Source organism: Dromiciops gliroides, chromosome 2 (assembly GCF_019393635.1).
Source record: "Dromiciops gliroides isolate mDroGli1 chromosome 2, mDroGli1.pri, whole genome shotgun sequence".
Classification (NCBI taxonomy): Eukaryota; Metazoa; Chordata; class Mammalia; order Microbiotheria; family Microbiotheriidae; genus Dromiciops; species Dromiciops gliroides.
In genome coordinates, this window is record NC_057862.1 from 211,676,057 (window position 1) to 211,698,435 (window position 22,379).

General features: G+C 38.9%; 1 protein-coding gene across 1 annotated transcript in view; it reads right to left on the reverse strand.

Annotated features, from left to right (window-relative positions):
- Positions 1-979: 979 nt before the first annotated feature.
- The window catches only part of LOC122744092 (legumain-like), a 35,715-nt gene continuing 14,315 nt past the window's right edge, over positions 980-22,379 (reverse strand). The window contains exons 4-14 of the mRNA XM_043989434.1: positions 20,712-20,793; positions 18,185-18,270; positions 15,295-15,370; positions 14,236-14,298; positions 9,752-9,818; positions 8,555-8,673; positions 8,375-8,464; positions 6,050-6,250; positions 4,183-4,353; positions 3,640-3,707; positions 980-1,530 (exon numbers count right to left, since the gene is read on the reverse strand). Coding sequence (XP_043845369.1) covers positions 1,488-1,530; positions 3,640-3,707; positions 4,183-4,353; positions 6,050-6,250; positions 8,375-8,464; positions 8,555-8,673; positions 9,752-9,818; positions 14,236-14,298; positions 15,295-15,370; positions 18,185-18,270; positions 20,712-20,793 — 1,066 coding nt within the window. The 3' untranslated portion in view covers positions 980-1,487. The remainder of the gene's footprint in view (positions 1,531-3,639; positions 3,708-4,182; positions 4,354-6,049; positions 6,251-8,374; positions 8,465-8,554; positions 8,674-9,751; positions 9,819-14,235; positions 14,299-15,294; positions 15,371-18,184; positions 18,271-20,711; positions 20,794-22,379) is intronic.

A 22,379-nucleotide genomic window follows, 5' to 3' on the forward strand; every position in this document is an offset into this window, starting at 1 on the left:
TTCCATCACATTCATATACTACAACTTGTTCAGCCATTCCCCAATCAATTTCCAATTCTTTGCCAACACAAAAAGAGCTTCTATAAATATTTTTGTACATGTGGCTCCTTTTCCCTTTTTTGTGATATCTTTGGGATACAGACTTAGTAGTGGTATTACTGGGTCAAAGTTAATGCACAGTTTTATAGAACTTTGGGCATAATTCCAAATTGCTGTACAGAATGGTTGGATCAGTTCACAACTCCAACAACAACAAATTAGTGTTCACATTTTTCCACATCTGCAGCATTATTTTCCTTTTTTGTCAGATTAGCCAATCTGATAGGTATGAGGTGGTACCTCAGAGTTGTTTTAATTTGCATTTCTCTAATCAATAGTGATTTAGAATATTTTTTTCAATTGGTAATATGTAGCTTTGATTTCTTCATCTGAAAACTATCCTTTCATATCCTTTGGCCATTTCTCAATTGGGGAATATAGGCCAATATATTAAATGTACCTACTCTTAGCAAAGCCCTGGGTAAGGCACTGAGAGAAAAAAAATGAGTCACAGTTCCTGAAAGCTTCACACCTTCTGGAGGACACAATAACTATGAGACAAGAGAAAGTGAGATAGGTGACCCTAGGCAAGTCACTTAACCCTCATTGCCCCACAAAAAAAAGAAAGAAAGTGAGATAAATGCAAAGGAGATCCAAGCAAAGCGCTAAAGCCTCTTAGGGAGGAAAGATCCCTGACAGGCAAGGGAGGACACCTCAGGAAGCAACAGGAACTTGAAGAAAGGGACTTCAACCCACAGAGGGAGGGATCAATTTAAACCCAGGGCAAAGACAAGTAAATAGGCTCCTAGTTTAGCTTGACTAGAACATAGAGTACATGGAAAGCAATGGTGGGAAGAAAGGGAAAACAGATTTAGAGTCTTAAGGGGTGCTTGCTCATAATGGAAGAAAGTTTCAAAAGGGAAAAGTATAAAAAAAGAAATAACAAATTGTAAATCTTTATTTTGAGGCACTGAACTCATCTCATACATATTTTATGCATATACACATTAATCTTGGAGAAACATGATCAAAATAACTTTCCAGTACATGTTTGCAATTTCGCTAAGTACAATTCTTACAGTTTGTGGAACTTCAGCAATGTCACCACACAGGTCAAGCCTACTGAGGTTACCATAAAGGGAACCAAGTGAATTTCTTTCTTTGTTAAGCTACTGTTTTCAAAACTGGAAAATGTTACACGTAAAGTTCAGAAATATTTCAACCATGACATTGGCCATCCAAACAGATACCATTTGCAGCAATGACTCAGATCTGAAAGAGTGAGGGAACAGAGAGAAGTGAGCAACAGCCCCCCACATGCAGACTTTCTGAATGGTTTAGCAGCATTCACAAGAGTACAACCATGTCAGCCCCTCTCCTGCTACAAGGATGCAGTTGCAGTCTTCCAACTTCACATCTGTTCTTAGACATTACTGGGAAGGCAGACTTCAGTAGGAGCCCAAGCACACTTTGTCCATGGCCAGCTTTATTCTGTAAGAGATAAGAATAGAATTACATACACCACATCAACTTTCTTCCTCCTCACGACTCAATGTTGAGATGGAAATGAAAGATGGTGGCACAGGATGGCTATAAACTTAAGTGACCTATAGAAAAAAATTGGTGACCAAGAGACCCAAGTCCTAGCTTTGCCTATGTCACACTGACTTGCTATTTCCCTAAATGAGTCATTTAAACCTCTCCCTATCTGCACTTTAGTTTTCTTAGTGACAAAAAAAACATGTTTTGCAATTAGCATCTATCCACTAACATATATGGCTACCTCTCCACAACTAAGCAGATAATCTTCAAGAGCAGCTGTGGCACTGCTGGTGGAACTGTGAACTGATCCAACTATTCTGGAGAGCAATATGGAACTATGTCCAAAAAGCTAAAAACCTATGCATACCTATTGACCCACCAATATCACAATTAGGTCCAAATTAAAAGGAAGAGGGTCAGGGCAGCAATGTGGCGCAGGGGATAGAGTACCGGCCCTGGAGTCAGGAGGACCTGAGTTCAAATCCTCAGACACTTAACACTTACTAGCTGTGTGACCCTGGGCAAATCACTTAACCCCAATTGCCTCACTGAAAAAAAAAAAAAGGAAGAGGGTCCACATGTACAAAATATTTATTAGCAGCTCTTTTTGTGGTGGCAAAAAAATTGGAAATTGAGGAGATGACTAAACAAGTTGTGGTATATTTTTTACTTTATTTATTTATTTTGGTGAGGCAATTGGGGTTAATGTCTTGCCCAGGGTCACATAGCTAGTAAGTGTCAAGTGTCTGAGGCCAGATTTGAACTCAAGGCCTCCTGAACCCAGGGTTCATGCTCTATCCACCGAGCCACCTAGCTGCCCCCGTGGTATATCATTTTAATTAAATACTAATATGCTATAAGAAATGGAAAGCAGGATGCTCTTATAAAAATCTGGAAAGACTTTTATATAAGCTGGTACAAAGTGAAATGAGGGGGCAGCTAGGTGGCACAGTGGATAGAGCACCGGCCCTGGAGTCAGGAGGACCTGAGTTCAAATCTGGACTCAGACACTTAACACTTACTAGCTGTGTGACCCTGGGCAAGTCACTTAACCCCAATTGCCTCACCAAAAACAAAAAAACAAAGTGAAATGAGAAGAACCAGGAGAACATTGTAATAGGAACAGTAATACTGAACAATGATCAATTGTAAATGACTTAGGTACTGACAATACAATGATACAAGACAATTCTGAAGGATGTCATAAAAAATGCTATCCACCTCCAGAAAAAGAACTGATGGAGTCTGAATGCAAATTGAAGCATACTTTTTTCCTTTCTTTATTATTCTTGGGGGGGTTTTTGATCTGTTATCTTTATCAATCATGGCTAATGTGGAAATGTTTCCTTGACTGCACATATATAATCTACATCAAATTACATGCCTTCTCAAGGAGAGGGGAGGGAAGGAGAGAATTCAGAATGCAAAATTGTTCTAACAAATGTCAAAGACTTTTTGTTTACATGTAATTGAGAAAAAAGAGTTGCTGTTCCAAAAATAAGTAAAATAAATTCATTCTGATAGGGAACCTCTCTCAACTTAACTAGGCTGATTCTTAGAGAACAGAAGCAAAGATAGTCAGTCCATCACAATGCCTAGCATTAAAGCCCTGGCAGCCTGAAGAACACATAGTAGAAGCTGGCAGAGCTTAAGCTCTGTTGGTATAACCCTTCATGAACCCAAGATCACTTCCATGTCACAAAGCAGCATCAGCCTAGGGTTTCAGTGGATGATGCACATACATGGTATGTATTTTACTAGCTAACTTTATTGACTCTCAGATGGTTACCCAAAGAGAAGCAAAGATTTTTCTCTCAGGAGTGAGCCACTGAGCATAACCCCTTTTGCTTTTTTTTTTTTTTGCAGGGCAATGAGGGTTAAATGAGTTGCCCAAGGTCATACAGCTAGTAAATGTCAAGTGTCTGAAGCCGAGTTTGAACCCAGGTCCTCCTGAATCCAGGACCAGTGCTTTATCTACCGTGCCACCAAGCTGCCCCCCTTCTTTTTACCCCTTTTGCTATTAAAGGAATATTAATTCTCCAAATACTGTGTATTTACCTGTCAAATGGATGAGCTCCTTCACAAAGATTGACGAACACATATAACTGTCGAAGGGCATACTCATACTGGAATAAAACACATTTTATTTCCTTTTTAAAAAGCAATATTCAAAATTATTTTAAATACAGAAAGGTTCTTAACTATTTTATGAGTCAATCTTATATAGCCAACTTTATCCAAAGTGCTATTATGGGCAGCAGCCTGGTACAACTCCTACCGTCTATTGCAAATGACTGTCAGGCAAAGATACAAACAAGACTGAATGAGGGTAGGAATCAGAAAACAGTGTAACTCTCCTGCAGTCCAATACAAAGGTCTAGAACTTTGGGTGGTTATAAAGTCAATTTCCAAGTCTTTACAAGGCTCTCTTTTCCCCTCCAATATACTCTTTTCCTCAAGTTAAAAAACCAAAACCAAAGAGCCTTTAGAAAACATTCCATATTTTCAAAAAAGAATCTTCCATAATGGTACTCCTTGAATTGACTTGATTTGAACTAACAACATGTTCCTGATTGGCTCATTGTCTTAAATGTGACTTACCATGGCGGAGTGCCAGTTAAAACAGTGGGTCCTGAAATGAGTCACAGCTGCCTTGTAGCAATCATGGGCTGTGAGTGGCCATCTCTCAGAAAGCATTTTCTCAGTCTGAACACTGGAGGCAGTCACCACAGATACAATTTGCTGCACAGCCTTCTGAATAACGGTTCTAGTCTGGAAAGAAATTGTTACTTGTAGGATGTAGCCTCCCTAAGAGATCCTTAGGGTAGATACTCAAGTTTCTGTCATTTATTTTCTAGGGTGCCTTGCAAATATCAGGTGAACTAGGTATTCAACAGTACTTTCAGAGCAGGATTAGAGAAATCGTCTTAAGGTTTCTAACATGTATTTATAGAAACTAGTGAAAATTTTTTTTTCTGTCATCACAATAAAAAAAAGGATAATTCCTCAATAAACTAAGTACAAACAGGTCTTGCTTTAGATTTCAGAATTTCTGGAGTCTGTCTAAAAGCAGTTCACTATCAGATGATGCACTAACAGTATATATAGTACTAACTTCCTCTCTTTGGACACAGACTGAAACTGCCACAAATAGAGCTGCTCAGGGAAGAGAGAAGTCTAAGAATCAGACAATATTTGAATGGGAAACTTGGAGACCATCTAATCTAGCCCAACCACCTCCAAATGAAACTAAGGCAGAGAGAAGGAAAAAGACTTGTTCAAAGTCATACAGCAAGCCAGTGCTAAAGTAAGGACCCAAACTCAGGTCAACTAATTCTCATCTCTGGCATTCTTTTCCCTGTGCTGCATCTCTAACTTGTCAGGACTTTAGTTCTGGTCATGAGCAAGAAACATAAAGCAAACTCCAGGAACTACCTTTGTAAAAAATAAGATCTTAGTGATCCAAGATAACACCAAAATGGCATTTTAATCGTCTCCAACTAAGGCAAAAAGCCAATTTAACCATAAAAACAGAGGATGAGAAGTTATTCTCACTTCTAAACAGTGTAAATCAGGTCATTGCATTTTCAAAAGAATACATTTAAATACGTTTAATGGCAAAAGCATACAAAAACCTCACAATTATTTTTGTAAAAATAATTGGGAAAGCATTTGGGGCTCTTTCCCACCATATATGCATTATTTATCATGGGGATGCTAGTGGATGTGGGTTAATAAAATATGTTGGTTAAAAGCACAGCAAACTCTATCATCCAACAGTCACACAAGTCTCTCTCTTGTGGCTCTTTTGGCAACAAAGTCAAATCTGAAAAGTTATTTTGGTAATTCCAGATGGCATTGGTGGGCTAAGGAAAACTAACCTAGTCCTCCTAGGCAACTACTTACTTTTAGTTTGGGTAGCGAAAGGCAGGGAGCTTAGGGGTACTGCTGTCAGTTCTTGATATGATCTGGTTTCTTCCAAAGGACTTTAAGATGTCTAAGAATTTATGATTGGTTAAATTTAAGATGTCTAGGAATTTATAATTGGTTAAAGAATCATGGAGCAACAGACAATAGTGAGGGAAGCAAAGCAATGGCTTCTATGCAAACTTAATGAGAATCAGCATCAGAGATGATCACACTAAGGTGCCCCTGCAACTTGGCCAAACTGGCCACACTGAAGTCCTGTGGCCCCTACCCATTCCTACCAAGTGTTTAAGATAAATCTACTTGCTGAAATTGAAGTCAATCACTGTTCTTCTCGCTAACCTATTCTGATAAAAAGTACCAATACCTTGTTTTTTTCAGCATACATGACATTCTTCTCATGGCAAGATTGAAGAATTATGTTTCCAGTTCCTCACACTATCAGACAAGTTGAGAGGTATATTTGAGGGCATGTACATAAGTTCTGCCTAGAACCATCTTAGAAAAGGCACCTGAAAATGATCGGCTTACATGTGCTTACCTGTAGATGTGCCTGCAAGTTACCAACAATTTTCTTAGCTTCGTTTGCATCATTAGTGGCCATTAATTTCCTTTTCAGGATTGCAATGGGGACATCAGGGCTTGGAGTGAGGTCATAGTGTTTCACAGGTGGCAGAGAGATGGGAGAACTGGCTTGGTGTTTTATTCCCTGAAACTGCATCACTTTCATGTGGGAGATTGTCTGCACAACAAGAAGAGAAATTGCTTTTCCTTAGAATAGCTGCTGTGTCCCACACCTCAAGCCAGAACACAGCCTCATTAGAGGTAGCTTTCCAGCTCACTCTACGTACAATCTAGGATTGGGAAACCAAGGTCACAGTCCTAAAATGAGCAACCATCCTTCAAAGGGAGCAAGGTACAAACAGCAATTCAACTGCTTTAAAATGTGTCAGTCATTTCAAGCTCTAAAAATGGCAGACCACTGAAGTTCCCCCAGCCCAACACAGTTTATTTAAATAATTTAAAAACATAAAAAAGAGGGGAGGGAAGCAGTTGCTCTTCATATGAGGAAATGAAAGGGGAGCCAATGGTCCTATTGTAAAGGCCAGCATGGATTCTGGCATTCTTTCCAAGAGATGGATCTGCTCATCTAGCCACACTTCCTATCTAGTTCTCAATGAACAATGGCAGGAATTTGCAAAACAGATGTCCAGAGAATGGGACAGGGTCTGTATCCAAGATCAGAGCAAAGCTTGCTGGTTAAATTGATGATCTCAGCATCAAAACCTGGCCCAGTAGCCAGATCTAAGTAGCTACAGTCACTTTTTACTTAGGTCGTTTGCAATAATCAGCATCCCAACAGAAAGCACATACTTCCATATATTCTCAGGTACTGGCCATATTCCAGGAAAGGAAGCTACCTTTAAAAGGGAACAAGGGTCTTATTCAATAAGTCCAATAGTTCACAGCAAATAAGGAATATTGAAAGAAAAAGGCAAAATAATGGATGCAGCCAAGTTCACTTTGGATGTCCTTCCTAGAACTGCCCTTTTTTAGCTACTCGTGTCTTCATGTTGAGCTCCGTGGAGCTCTCCAAGTCTCCCTCTCTCAGCCCTTCCAATGTAATAGAATCACCTTCATCCCTTTCACTCTATCCCTCAAAACTTGTCTTTTGTCTCATTCCCTCAGGGCTATGCTGGGTCTCTACTAATTAAACTTTTCATAATGACAAAGGTGACACAGTGAGTAGGGTATGTATCTATGGGTGTATGTGTACTTACTACACTTTACTTTTTACTAACTACTTTTCATAAAAGGTGGTAGTACAAGCATAATTACTTCCATTTCAGGATGAAGAACTGAGTCTCAAAGAAGGTAAAGAGCTTGCTTAAACACACAACTACTAAAGGATCAAATATCTACCAAAGTAGGATTCTGAGGACTGGGAACATATTTCTGGCCACTAGAACTGTGTGCTTAGACATGTGCCACTTGAGTCAGTTTCTCCAGTGTGATATGAGCAGGTGACTCATAGGGGTACAGTGGGTAAACGGACTATATTTACCACTTTGCATATTCTAGAGCTAACAGTCTAGTTGGGAGTTATGACACAGACAGATAAGCATAATTCAAAATTATATGTAAGTACCTAAGAGAAAAGAAAACAAAATGTAAGGATGAAGTGGTGTGTATGTAGAAGGGGAAGGGGAACACTAATAGGGAGATCAGCAAAAGCTTCCCAGGCAACATAGAACTTTTAAGGAATGGGCAAGAAATCCATAGGAGAAGGGGGCAATAAATGGCACTGGGAGAAGTACAACCAAAAAAAGGAGGAAAAAGTTCATGGTGTCCTAGGAAGCAATCTGGAACCACAAGGTAGGCACCAAAAAGACAAAAAAGATTTTAAAAAGTACCCATGTGTACACAAAATATTTAAAGAGCTTTTTTATTTATTATAACAAAGAACGAGAAACTATGGTAAGGAACAATCAACCAGGGACAGGATAAACTAATTATGGTATGTGAGTGTGATTGGCCCCATAAAAAATGGCAAAAATGGACAGTTTCAGAGAAAGCTAAGAAGACTTGTACAAAGTGATGCAAAAATAAAGATAGCAGACCCGAGAGACCAATTCATAAAACAATGAAAAGAAAGCCTGAAGACCTCTCATATACAAGGACCAATCACAAGTCAGAAGGAGTAATTTAGCATGTTTGCCACTTCCTGACACAGTGAGAGGGCTTTGCTCTTCTTTTCCTTCTTGCTCACTACTTCCAATTTCTCTTTGGAGGGAGATAGAAGGAAAAAAAGGAGTCTAGAGGTGGACTTGCCAAAAAAAGAAAAATTTAATGATGTCAATACTACCTTGTTTCCATACTGCATGACATGGCTGGTATTGGTATGCTTTTTCACTAATTGAAATTGCTTATGCAGAGTCTCTTTAGTCAAATCTTCCTACAACAAAAAGACAAAGTTACATTTCTTAACATCTAAATCTAATTATAAATATTTGGATGAACTACTTGCCTCAGGTAAAGAACTTACCACATCTGAATCTTCCATCCAGTTGACACTATACCAATCACCCAGGTAAGTATTTCTCTCTTCATCATAGTAACAGGCATAGGAAGACTCAGCAGGATTGGCAGCAGTAGTTGCATAAACTATCAAAAATTAAACTTCTTTTATATGTGGCTCATCCTTTGCCAATGGAAACACTTAGAACTTAAGCTCTCCTTTCAATCCCAGTCAAAACAAAATATTCAAATTACAACTTCAAGAGAGGTTTCTAGAATCTAGTTTTTTTCTTTCTTTTTTTGCATGGCATTGAGGGTTAAGTGACTTGCCCAGGGTCACACAGCTAGTAAGTGTCAAGTATCTGAAACCAGATTTGAACTCAGGTCCTCCTAAATCCAGGGCCAGTGTTTTATCCACTGCATCACCTAGCTGCCCACTCTAGAATCTAGTTTTAACAAATACTATTTATTCAGCAGCATACTTTTTGAAAGTTACTGAACTAATCTAAATTCAAACATGGAACAGACAAGCTGTCAGAAGAGAGTACGACTCTTAGATGAAGTGACATTTTTCAGAAATAGGGAAGACATATAAAGGAGAATCTCCAGCAAGTCAAAAGAAAGCCCTGTGTGGCCTTTTTAAGGGTGATTTCCTATACTTAAATATAGAAATGAAATTTTGTATTTTCAAAACCATGCTAAAATTCACAAAAGGAAAAACCACTCTGTGGCAGATATGGACACAATTCACTTCAATAGAACTCAAAGAATCAAGAGCCCAGAAGTGTAAGGATTTGCCATATATACTATGTGACCATGACCAAGTCTTTTTCTTTTTTTTGGCAGGACAATGGGGGTTAAGTGACTTGCCCAAGGTCACACAGCTAGTAACTATCAAGTGTCTGAGGCTGGATTTGAACTCAGGTCCTCCTGAATCCAGGGCTGGTGCTTTACCCACTGCACCACCTAGCTGCCCCTTGACCAAGTCTTTAACCTCTATATATCCATTTCCTCACCTATCAGCCAGGAAAAAGTTTATGCTTGTCTCAAAGGGCTTGTATGAGGACTGACAATGATTTTTTTCAAATTAAATTAATTTTTTCTTAATAAAAATCTATTCTCTCCCACCCACTCTCCTGTTAGAAAAGAAAAAAAAACTGAAATGACAATGCACATGAAGAATACTATGAGAGCTGAGTAAACATAAGTTTTTTATAATATTTACCATCAATATCATCAGGCAGGTGGTTCATCATTGAGCCAGATTCACATGCTTCAATGTAGAACACCATCTGAAAAATAAAATAATGAGTTCTAATTACCTAGAGGGAAATCTCAAATGCTAATAATTAATGCCCTTTTCAGGTTCCTGAAGATATGTGTGTGTGCTTACTGAAAGGAAAATTGGTAAAAGTGGTCATTTAAAGTGAATCCATTTAAAAGCAGGACCAAAACTCTATAGTAAATAGTTGGGGTTGGGGTAGAGTAGCAAAAGATCTGAGGGTTTATCATGAAAAATGAAACTAGTAGAAATAATTACATCTGTACATTAGCTCTCAAAATGAACAAGGAATGAAATCCTGTGGGTTTTTTTACAGAATGGACATTTTTTAAATGGTCAGTTTGGAAATTAGTGAAAATAATTGTCAATTATTCCAAGGTTATCAAAGGGTCTCTCTTAATCTTTTGATATTCAAACAAGTCTCTTTTTAAGTTACTGAGGCAACTATGTAACTGGAAGAGCTAAGATAATGAATATTGAGAGTATTCCTTTAAAAAATTGAGGGGGAAGGGTGAGATATGCAGTAAAATACTTCTTAGTTCTGAAAATATAAGCATTACTTTCAATAGGCTAGATAGGGATTTATGGTCCAAAAAAGAAATGCAAATTATAACAACTCTGAGACATCATCTCACATCTATCATATTGGTTAAGATACTAGAGGAAGAAAACGACAAATGTTGGAGAGGATGTGGAAAAACTGGAACGCTAATACATTGTTGGTGGAACAGTGAACTGATTCAAACATCTGAGGGGAATCTAGAATAAATTATGCCCAAAGAGTTAGAAAACTGCGTATGCCCTTTGACCTAGCAATAGCACTGCTAGGTCTGTTTCTCAAAGTGATCAAGGAAAAAGAAAAACCACCTAAAATATTTATAAAAACTCTCCTTCTGGTGGCAAGAACTAGAAAACGAGGGGATGCCCATTAATTGGTGAAGAGCTAAATAAGTTATGATATGTGGTTGTGATGGAATACTATTATGCTGTAAAAAATAATTATCTCTGGGGTAGCTAGGTGGTGCAGTGGATAGAGCACCTATCCTGGTTCAGGAGGACCTGAGTTCAAATCCGGGCTCAGACACTTAATACTTACTAGCTGTTTGACTCTGGGCAAGTCACTTAACCCCAATTGCCTCACCAAAAAAAAAAAAAAGAAATAATTATCTGGGGACAACTAGATGGCACAGTGGATAAAGCACCAGCCCTGGATTCAGGAGGACCTGAGTTCAAATCCAGATTCAGACACTTGACACTTACTAGCTGTGTGACCCTGGGCAAGTCACTTAACCCTCATTGCCCCACCAAAAAAAAAGAAAGAAAGAAAGAATTATCTGGCAGATTTTAGAAAATCATGGAAAGACTTGCATGACCCGATACAGAATGAAATGAGGAGAACCAAGAGAATGTTGTATATAGTAGCAGCAATATTGTTCAAAAGTAACTGTGGATGACTAAGTTATTTGGAGCATTATGAATACCTAAGTCAACTAAAAAAGGGCCTATGAGGGAAGATGCTATCCAGCTCCAAAGAAAGAACTGATAAATACAAGTAGGCATAGAATGGTTTTACATGAAAGAGTGAGTGAGTGTATGTGTGTTTTCTGTTTTTAGACTTTTATTTTCCAAATTACATGTAAAAGCAAATTTTGACATCAATTTTTTTTTAAACTTTGTGTTCCAACTTCTCTTCCTCCCTCCCCTCCCACCCCCACCACAAGAAGTCAAACAATTCAACATAAACTATACATGAGTAGTCATGGCAAACAATTCTACATTATCTAGGTTGTGAGAGAAAACAGATAAAAACAAAACTTCAGATGAAGGAATTGTCAAAAAAAAAAAACACAAAAAAACGTGTTTCAGTCTGTTTTCAGATTCCATCAGTTCTTTCTCTGTAGATGGACTGCAATTTTCCTAAGTTCTTCAGAGTTATATTGGATCATTGCCTTGTTGAAAATAACCACGTGCTTCCCAGCAGATCATCTTGCACTAATGCTGTTATTTTGTATATAGCACATTTCTCTCTGCTTCAGTTCATGTGGGTCTTTCCAGGTTTTTCCTTTTTTTTTCTTTTGAGGCAATTGGGGTTAAGTGACTTGCCCATGGTCACATAGCTAGTGTCAAGTGCCTGAGGCCGGATTTGAATTCAGGTCCTCCTGACTCCAGAGCCGGTGCTCTATCCACCACGCTACCTAGCCGCCCCTCCAGGTTTTTCTGATACCATCCTGTTCATCATAATTTTTATATAGTACCTTGAACTTGACAGAGAATTTTCTTTACAATAGCCCAGCAGAGTAGGTTTTGACATTGTAGTCAATCATCATTAACTGTTTCTCTCCATCCCATACCCTTCCAATGATATTTATTCTATTGTCTATCTTATTTTGCCCTAATCCTCCTCAAAAGTGTTTTGCTACTGACTGCCCCCTCCCCCACTCTACCCTCCCTTCATTCACTCTTCCCTCCTTATACTCTTCCCCTCCTACTTTCCTGTAGGGTTAAACAGATTACTCTTTCCTCTTGGGTGTGTGTTATTCCCTCCTTGAGCCCACTCTGATGAGGTTAAGGTCTTTGAGCTAATTCTGTTTTCTAAATTTTTCTTCCTCCATCCCTCCTCAACACTCCCACTGAAATCAAGCAATTCAATATATGTCATACATGTGCTGTTATGCAGAACATCTTCACCTTCCTCGAAAGTGTTTTGCTTTTTACAGCTCCCTCCCCAAAACTTCCCCTTTCTCCTTCCCCTCTTCCCCCCCCCCTTCTCTCCCACTTTTCCTCAGGGCAAAAACATATTACTATACCTGCTTGAGTATGTATGTTATTCCCTCTTTGAGCCAATTCTAATGATAGTGAGGTTCACTCTCTCCCCCTCTTCCCCTCCCCTCCATAGGCTTTTTTCTTGTTTCCTTCATGTGAGCTACCTCTCCCCATTCCACCTCTCCCATCCCCCCCAGTCTATTCCTCCTACCTCTCACCCCTATTTTAAAGATGTCATGATGGGTTAGCTAGGTGGCACAGTGGATAAAGCACCAGCCCTGGGCCCAGGAGGCCCAGAGCCCAAATCCGGCCCCAGACACCAGACAACCCACCTTGGTTGCTCCAGAAAGAACAAGGATGTGTGTGTGTGTTTTCTATCTGTGTTAAATGGTGGCTTTCTCTAGTCTGAGGTGGAGAGGGATGGAGGAAGACAATTCAGATCTTAACATGGAACAAAAAAACCATAAATTAAAAAAAAAAGATCCTTTAGCAGATTCCAAATAAAACTAGGTTAGTATATCTTAAAAATAATTATTATTGTTATCTTGTTTTTAGAACACCTTCTTTCATATTCTTGCCAGTCACTTCCTTGCTCACAAACAGAGACAATGTCCTGGAGGAACTTTTACCCTGGGAGGCTCTACTCTCTGAAAGGGTTCTTTCTGTCTTTGCTCTGCCCCATCTCTAGTTCTGGAACCACAAACTGTCATCAACTTGGTCAATGTATCTGGATGGGGTGTGTCAACATACTCCTTATGGCCCCACAAAAACAACAACCAGGTTACTTTCCAGGACCCAACTGCCCTCCCCTGCCACCACTACTCCATGTCTTGTTCTCAACCATTAGAATGTTAAGCTCCTTGAAGACAAGGGCTCTTTGCCTATGTATTCCCACCCCCAGGTTTATCACAGTGTTTGGGATATAGTCAAAGTGGATTTTCATTCCAATCCCTCCTCTGCTCAGGAAACCAAGGGAGAAAAGAATTATTTTTAGCAACACTAACCAATACCTCAAAGATTCCACTTTGCAATGCACAGCTTGAACCATGGCATAGCACTCCTCAAAAGCCTTCCTTAGAAGCCCTTTTCCTAGCCTGGTATTCAAGGGGCTTTACAACTTAGGCCTAACCTAGGCACTCCTATTACTTTCCCTTCCCCCAATTTATTCTCTCCTTTTATGCTTTCCTGTCCCTCACTTTTTGCTCATCAAGTCCCTAAGTTTAGCATATCCAACCCCCACCCATCTCTACATGATGAAGTTCTAAGCATCCTTCACAAACCAGCTCAAATGTCTCTAATGTCTTCCAGAAAGGCTTCCTCAAATCTCTAAGTGGAAGGCCCTATGCCCCTGCCTCTGAATGCTCATACTTTACAACAGTAGCTATATGCACATACGTATACTGGATTATAAAGCTCCTAGGAGACAGGAATTTTGTAATATTTATCTTTATGTCTTTATACAATATATGCATCTTAACACAATCTGGGCATTTAATGTGGCTTGACCAATACCACTCTGAAGCTGCCCTGGAAACACATGGTGCTCAACAGGAATGAAGGTTCCATCTATATATTCATTCTCTTAGATCCCTCTATCACTCCCTGTACATCTACCCCCCTCCCTCCCAACCCAACAAAAGAAATTCTACCAACAATGAGTTTACCTTTTTGTATTTTTTCTGTTGGTGCATATAACGGATGGTCTTGTTCAAATCCTTTACATGAAGCTGAAAGAGAAATATCACGTGATTCAGATCAACAGGTCAGAACAGCATAAACTATTATTCATGTAACAGCAACAAAACACAATTTTCTGGTGCCAAGTATAAACCTCATAGGACCACAGAACAAGTAACACTGATACCTTCATTTTAAACATGAGGCCACAGGTAATGTCACCTGCTCAAGCTTCTAAGTCATCTGAGTGTTTTACTTCAACAGTTCAAAGAGAAAAGAGGAGAGCACCAAGGGGCTGTTTACAGAGAGGCTGTGCTGCCTCTCTGTAGGAGACCTGGCTCTCACACTCCCTCCCTCCTGCCATACCCTGGCTGTGTGGCCCTCAACAAGTCCCATACTCCTTCAGTGCTCCAAGTACCTGGGTGAAGGACTTTCATTTGGCACATCTTCATTTGTAAAGGGGAATTTCCTCACTAGTAGTTTCTTAAACCAATAAATCACAGTCCCTACTGCACCCTAAACACCCAGCCCCCCAAAAAAGGAGGTAGGGGGACAGAACTTGAGAAATTTGCCCCCCAATTACCATCCTCCTTTCCAGAGCAATGAGGTATTTCATTCTATCCTTCTTTCTACTGGAATAAGAGGTTCCATAAATGAATAAGGAGGGATAATTCAATGGAAAAGCAGGTCTTAGATTGTTTTGCAACTTAAAACCTGACCCTCTTACCTTCTTTTTTTTGTTTTGTTTTGGTTTTTCTTTTTTGGCAAGGCAATGGGGGTTAAATGACTTGCCCAGGGTCACACAGCTAGCAAGTGTCAAGTGTCTGAGGTTGGAATTGAACTCAGGTCCTCCTGAATCCAAGGCCGGTGCTTTATCCACTGCGCCACCTAGCTGCCCCCCCTCTTACCTTCTATAGGCTCACTTGATACCTTGTTTATTCTACCTATAAAGGTAGATATTCAGAGTAAAAGTTACTCATTTAAGCCAAATGCCAGCCTGACTTTGTCTTCTTTAATATAACTTTAAAAGATTCTGAAAAACTCACATCATCATCAGGGAAAGCCAAGAGTCCAGGAGCTCCATGATCAGTGAAGTAAATGAACACATGATCCTTGGGACCGCTACCAAAAGAAACCAGTCCTCTTCATTAGGTTGGCTAATGCACTAAATTATGACATCCTGAAAGATTTGTCACTTCCATTTTTAAGTTAACTTCACAAAGAAAAGAGTTTAAAAACGAGTAGCCAGTCAAAAAGTCCATTTAGAATAAATCATAACATATAAAGGGGGAAAACCAACAATCAAGCCATGCCCAGCTCAATTTCTTCCTTCATAGAGGTGCTATTCTGAATTATAGGGGAGTTTCCTTCTAATTCAAAGTTTTGGAATAAGGGTTGGGGAATGAAGGAAATAATGGGAAAGGTCGCAGTATATGGTAGAAGACTGATTCAAGAAACATTTACTAAGTGCCTTGGAGACACCTGGAATAAGGCTAATTATACCAAAGCAGGGCCAGGAGGAGACAATGAAGCTCTGCACATGTTCCTTTTATTAGCAAGGCTGGCATTTGCCAACAAAAGGGGTGATGGTATATCAGTAACCAAAGACACCAAGTAAGCTAAGACAGGATCTTTATTATCGATTAATAAGGTTACAGGGCAGTGGTTTGTGAAGTTATAGGGGTGGAAGTACAAGTCACAAGAATAGAATCGTGAGCTATGTGACCAGAGTACACTTGCTGGGGGTAAGGGATTTAAGAGTCATATAGGTGAACATACAGATGAGATAGAGAACATTATGAAATGCAAAATGAATCATTTTGATTATATTAAATAAAAAGGTTTTCTACAAACAAAACCAATGAAAATAAGATTAGAAGGAAAGCATAAAGCTGGGAAACAATTTTTACAGTCAGCATTTCTAATAAAGGCCTCATTTCTAAAATATATAGAGAACTTAGTCAAATATATAAAAATACAAGTCATTCCCCAATTGAGAAATGGCCAAAGCATATGAACAGGCAGTTCTCAGATGAAGAAATTAAAGCTATAGAAATATAAATTAAAACTACTCTAAGGTACCACCTCACACCTATCAATTGGCTAATGTGACAAAAAAGGAAAATCATAAATGTTGGAGAAGATGTGGGAAAACTGGAACACTAATGCACTATTGGTGGAGTTGTGAAATGATCTAACCATTCTGGAAAGCAATTTGGAACCATGTCCAAAAGGCTATACAACTGTGCATACCCTCTGACCCAGCAATACCACTACTAGGTCTGTATCCCACAGAGATCATAAAAAAGGGAAAAGGAACCACACATACAAAAATATTTATAGTTACTCTTTTTGTGGTGGCAAAGAATTGGAAATAAAGGGGATGTCCATCAATTGGGGAATGGCTGAACAAGTTGTGGTATATGAATGTAATGGAATACTGTTGTGCTATAAGAAATGATGAGCAGGAAGATTTCAGAAAAACCTGGGAAAACTTAGATGAATTGATGCTGAGTGAAATGAGCAGAACCAAGAGAACACTGTACACAGTATCAACAACATTGTGTAATGATCAACTGTGAAAGACTTAACTCTTCTCAGCAATACAAATGATCCAAGATAATGCCAAAAGACTCATGATGGCAAATGCTCTCCACATCCAGAAAAAAGAACTATGGAGTTTGAATGCAGATTGAAGCATACTATTTTCACTTTTGTTGCTGCTCTTTTGTTGTTTTTGTTTATTCTTTCTTGTGTTTTTTTTCCTTTTGTTCTGATTCTTCTCTTACAACATGACTAATGTGGAAATATGTTTAAGATTATTGTTACATATAACATACATCAGATTGCTTACTGATTTCAGGAGGGAGGAGGGAAAGAAGGGTGGGAAAAAATTTTGAACTCAGAATCTTACAAAAGTGAATGTTGAAAACTATCTTTACGTGTAATTGGGGAAAAAAATAAAAATAAAGGCCTTGGAGGATTCACATAGGGAAGAATATTAAATCCATGCTGGATTGATTAAGTCTTAACTAAGGGAACTATCAAAATTGTGGCACCAGGGGCTTATTCTGTCAATACAAGATGATTTAACAAGGAGAAAGTTTTAAATTGCACCAAGTGAATCCCTTTATAGAGGATCTAGGAGAAGACAAGAACAAAAGATGAAGAGGATGAGAAGGCATGTCTGGGTTGCAATATACAATCTGGGAGGAGTACTCACATGATGAGATAAACTGACCATGTATGTTTATAATCTCTCCATATGTATGTGTCTTTTTCTTGTTGTGTTTGGTCCTGTCCAACTCTACATGACCCCATGTATCCGGGGATTTTCTTGGCAAAGATACTAGAGTGATTTGACATTTCCTTCTCCAGCATGACCTCATTTTACAGATGAGGAACTGAGGCAAATATGGGTTAAGTAACTTGCCCAGGGTCACACAGCTAATAAATAACTCATATCTGGGATCTAAGCCCAGTGCTGTATCCCCCTCACCACCTAGCTGCCCCTATATATAACAGGCTACAAAAAGAGGGTGTTACAGAATTTTCAGTTCTGTGCAGTGTTGAAGAAAAACAGAAAGGTAAAACAAACCAGGTAACCAAAATATTATAATTATTTTTCTGGTTCTAACACCTGTAATTTTTGTACCTGTAAACTACTGAAGAATAAACAATAGTAGCAGATAACATGTATAAAGTGCTCAGAGTATTTCATCTGCTCTCCACAAAGGTGGAGCAGGCAACATAAATACTGGACCCCCATTTTGCAGAGGAGAAAGTTAAGGCTCAGGTGTTGAGCAACCTGGTCAAGATCATAGCTCTGAACCACAAGAGACCAGCCTTGAAGACAGAGGTCTTTATGCAGCTCTTCTAGGCAGGAACCCAATTGTGTTCATAAATGCTTGTTGATTTCCATAAAATAATCATTACCTATTCAAAACCTTCCCTGATCCTTTATTCTTCACAGCTTCAGCATCACCTCTTAACACAGCAAGGAAGTTTTCTGGGGTGACCTCCTGGGTAAAAAGAAAGACATGCAAACATCATTCAGAGTCAAAAGCAAATGTTCTCAGGGCAGCTAGGTGGCGCAGTGGATAGAACACCGGCCCTGGAGTCAGGAGTACCTGAGTTCAAATCCGGCCTGAGACACTTAACACTTACTAGCTGTGTGACCCTGGGCAAGTCACTTAACCCCAATTGCCTCACTTAAAAAAAAAAAAAAAAGCAAATGTTCTCACTGCCTGTGGCAGTACCCCACTAGAGGGGCTGTGGGCTGACCCCAAGGGGGGGGGTCACATGTGATCCTCCCTGAAATTGTGGGGTTGGTGCCCAACACAGCCACATACTCCACCATAGCTTAATATTCTTCCCTCCACTCTTCTTCCTTATACTGCTTCCAAGTCCTGCCTTTGTGAGCCAGGCACTGGCCCTCTTTGTCTTCCACTGGAGGATTTCATCAGTTTCCATGGCTTCCATTATCATCCTGAAGCAGATGGATGATTCCTTTATCTATAGCATCCTCTCTCCAGAGCACCATCATGCCTCCTCAATGCCCCATTAGCCACCTTGACCTTGACTTCCCAAAAGCATCTCAAACCACGTCCAAAAGAGACCTCATTTTCTCTACCTTCAAGCCCTCCCCTCTTCTGAACTTCCCTGTTACTGCTGAGAGTACCACCCTCCTCAAGTTACCCAAACTCAGAAGCTTGGTGTCATCCTCAATGTCTGTCTCTCATCCCCCATTTTCGAGGAACTGTTATGGAGGCAAAAGTTTCTGCTTCCACAAACCTTCCACATTCATTCACTTTTTTTGTTCACACGCCCTTGTTCAAATCCTCTCACTTGGATTATTAATATGCTCCTTGTTGGACTCCTTGCCTCAAGTCTCTTCCCTCTCCAAATCCATCCTCCACATAGCTGCCAATGTGATTTTCTAAAAATTCAGGTATGACCATAGAGTCCTCTGGCTCAAGAAACTCTGGATTCTAGGGGGTGGATATTATCTCATCCTTTGAAAATGTCCATTTTTTACTGCTTTTAATGTGATGATTATTAGCATAATAGTACACATATAATTTATAAATAAGTACATATGCAGATATTGGAGGTGCATACTCAGTTTGGTTTTTTTATTGATGGGTTATGTGATTTTTAAGTTTGGCCTATTCACTTCAGGTTCCCTGTTGGTTCTAAGCATTCATTGGCTTTTCATGACTAACAAATAGCCTTCGAATTTCCAAATAGGTATAATACACTAGAAAGCTATAGTTTTAGAACCAACATGTCAGACATCATAAGGAAATTGAGACACGTTTGGGTTTAATCTTGGCATAATGGATGGAATATGTGGTAGGAGTAGTACCTGCCAATATTCCTGCAATGTATAGATCAGGCTGAGTATTTTCCCCTAAAAGGCAAGGAAGCTGTACCTGAGATTTGATTGGCCAAGAGGGATAAGACTAGAGCCATCTGACTTGTGGTTGAAACCTCACTATATGCATTAAATTAAATTATTATTCAAATTAAATGAAGTCTTTCAACAGAGACTGATTGTTTTTGAATGTCCAGAATTTAGCATACTGGTTTTTCACACAGTAAACAATTAGTAAATCCTTTCATTTATTTTTTCCTACATTAAGGAGGCCAGCCCACAAGGAAACAGGCCCCTCAGATTTGGCAATATCCAAATGCCATTAGAATAAGCATTGTAATGAGATGAGAGAGGCCATGCTAGAGCCCTGCTGAGTATCCTTTCTATACTATGACCAAGTAAACCTTTTCTTAACTAATTTGGTCTATGAATGCCTGAATTCATTCCAATCTGAATCTGAACTACCCAACTCGACTGAGTTAGACTTGGCCAAAAGAGCACATGCATTGCCTGAATAAACACTGGTTCCACAAAAACCACATGGCCAATACAGAGAAATGCTAAAAGCTACATTGATCGCTAGGTGTGAGAAAAAAAGAAAATAAATGAGACTAGGAGGGTAAAACCAGAAGCAAACTGTGTTGGGCAAATGGGTAGATTTAAATGTATAACAAACATTTTAATTTATTCAGAAATTATATAGTAATGTTTAGTTGAATAAGGTTGCAGCAAAGTACAACATGAACAGAATCTCATTCCACTGGACCTAACATGACAGTGAGGCTGACACTCAAAATACTATTTAGATTACCTATGTATGATCTGATTATTAAGAATTCCTAAAAGAAGTACAATATTTGCATAGCATCTAGCATAGGCCTTTAAAATGTGGACTAAGAACTTTAAAATCAAACCAAACAAAAATCTAGAAACTTGCAAGTGTTCAAAACTTTCTCTAACGTTTCTCTAGTAGGATTCCAAGATCTCTACTAGTGACACAAATCCCTATAAACAACAAATACTGACAAGAAGTTAAATGAAAAATGAGACATTTAGTTGGAACCAGTGGTTGAAGAATAAACTTACCCCTTTTGTATAGTCTTTTGGAACCCCTTTATACACATCAGTGCCATTTGGTCTATTGATGATAATACCTTGTGTGGGATTTCTGAAAAAAAAATTAAGTGACAGAATAGCTATTTAGAAAAATGGAATCCTATAATAAAAACAAAATGTAATGAACAAAGACACAAAATATGACAAATCCACTTAAAAGAAATATATTAATACCTCACTATGACACAATCCATGGCGATTTTAGGTAAGACAGTCTTTTTAAAAAAAAGCCCTAATTTTGTGAAGTAGGATACAATACAGTATCATCATATACTAAATTTTGCTATAGCAAATAATGTTGTAAGGTATGGTCAGAGATATATAGTTAACATCATTCCCAGCCATGTTGGTTGGGTTAGTTATTTTCCCTAAAGTTACTGAAACTATCCATAAAAGTTGATGGCTTCAGGGGACGAAGTCTACTAGCATGAATTTCTGGACACCTCAGTACAAAAAAAAACCAACAAAACTTTAAGGAGCCCCAGCTGTCTCCTAAAGCTTGACCACCCTAGTCAACACAGGGAAAACATGCAGAAATAAGTGACCTGTCAAGGCTAAGTAAACCTCCTTTTGTTAACTGTTAGACAACATGATACACCAATACAACCTGGTCAGCCCTGGCTTATTATATAAGTGAAATTTAAATTCTGAAGATTGCTATGCCCCTAAATCCATTATACCAGTAGCCAAAAAAGATGCCCACTGCCAAGTCTAAGCCAAAAATATAGATTATTTTACTCAGACATGTTCATTTATCACCTCAGCTAGGAAAGATTTTAGAGGCCATCTAGTGAACACCTTAATTTTATAGAAGAGAAAACTAAAACTGAAATGACTCGCCCCATGTCCCATACGTAGCATGTGACAACAATAGTACTATAGGTCTCCCATTGCTAGTTCTTATCCTAGCTTTTCAATTTCATGTAATCAAAATTATCTGCTTTATAATTTGCAATCTCTTCCATCCCTTGCTTTAAGAATTCTCCCCATAGCCAATGTTATGAAATATTTCCACTATTTTCCTCTAATTATAAAAAACATGCCCATATCATATAATGCATAGGAAATATCTATGGAGAACTGCATGTGGTATAAAATGTTCAACTAAACCTATTTTCCATGAGTAAATTTTCCACAGTAATGAAATTATCCATAACCACTGAAGCATCTTAAAAAAATCTTCTGTCATGTAGTCCCTATCTATTATCCTTTTCTTGAAGGCCTGGAGCCATTAGGTACATCAATGATTGTACTTTTTTGTAAGACAGCAGTACTGTTCAAGATTGTTTGACTTCATGCGCTAGATGGTCCTATCTTGCTGTGCTTTGAGTTGAATCCAAATTCTGTTTCTAAATGCTTCTTAGGTGTCTTTTTTCTGTCTCCTCCTTACTTTAGTGCTGTCGCTTGTCACTTTTTGCCACTGTGTCTGAATCTAGCAGCTACCCCTCCTCTCCTCCCACTATTTCTAGTTTGCTTTGAACCGAGGAAACATATACTTGTTTGAATTATCTAAGAGTAGATAGACCCTAAAATAAAAACCTAACTGAAATTGTATTAACTCTCTGACACTCACTTTGGAAGCTCAGGATCTGGTTTTATGATGTTCCCAAATTTAAGGCTAACCTCACAAGAAGTGAA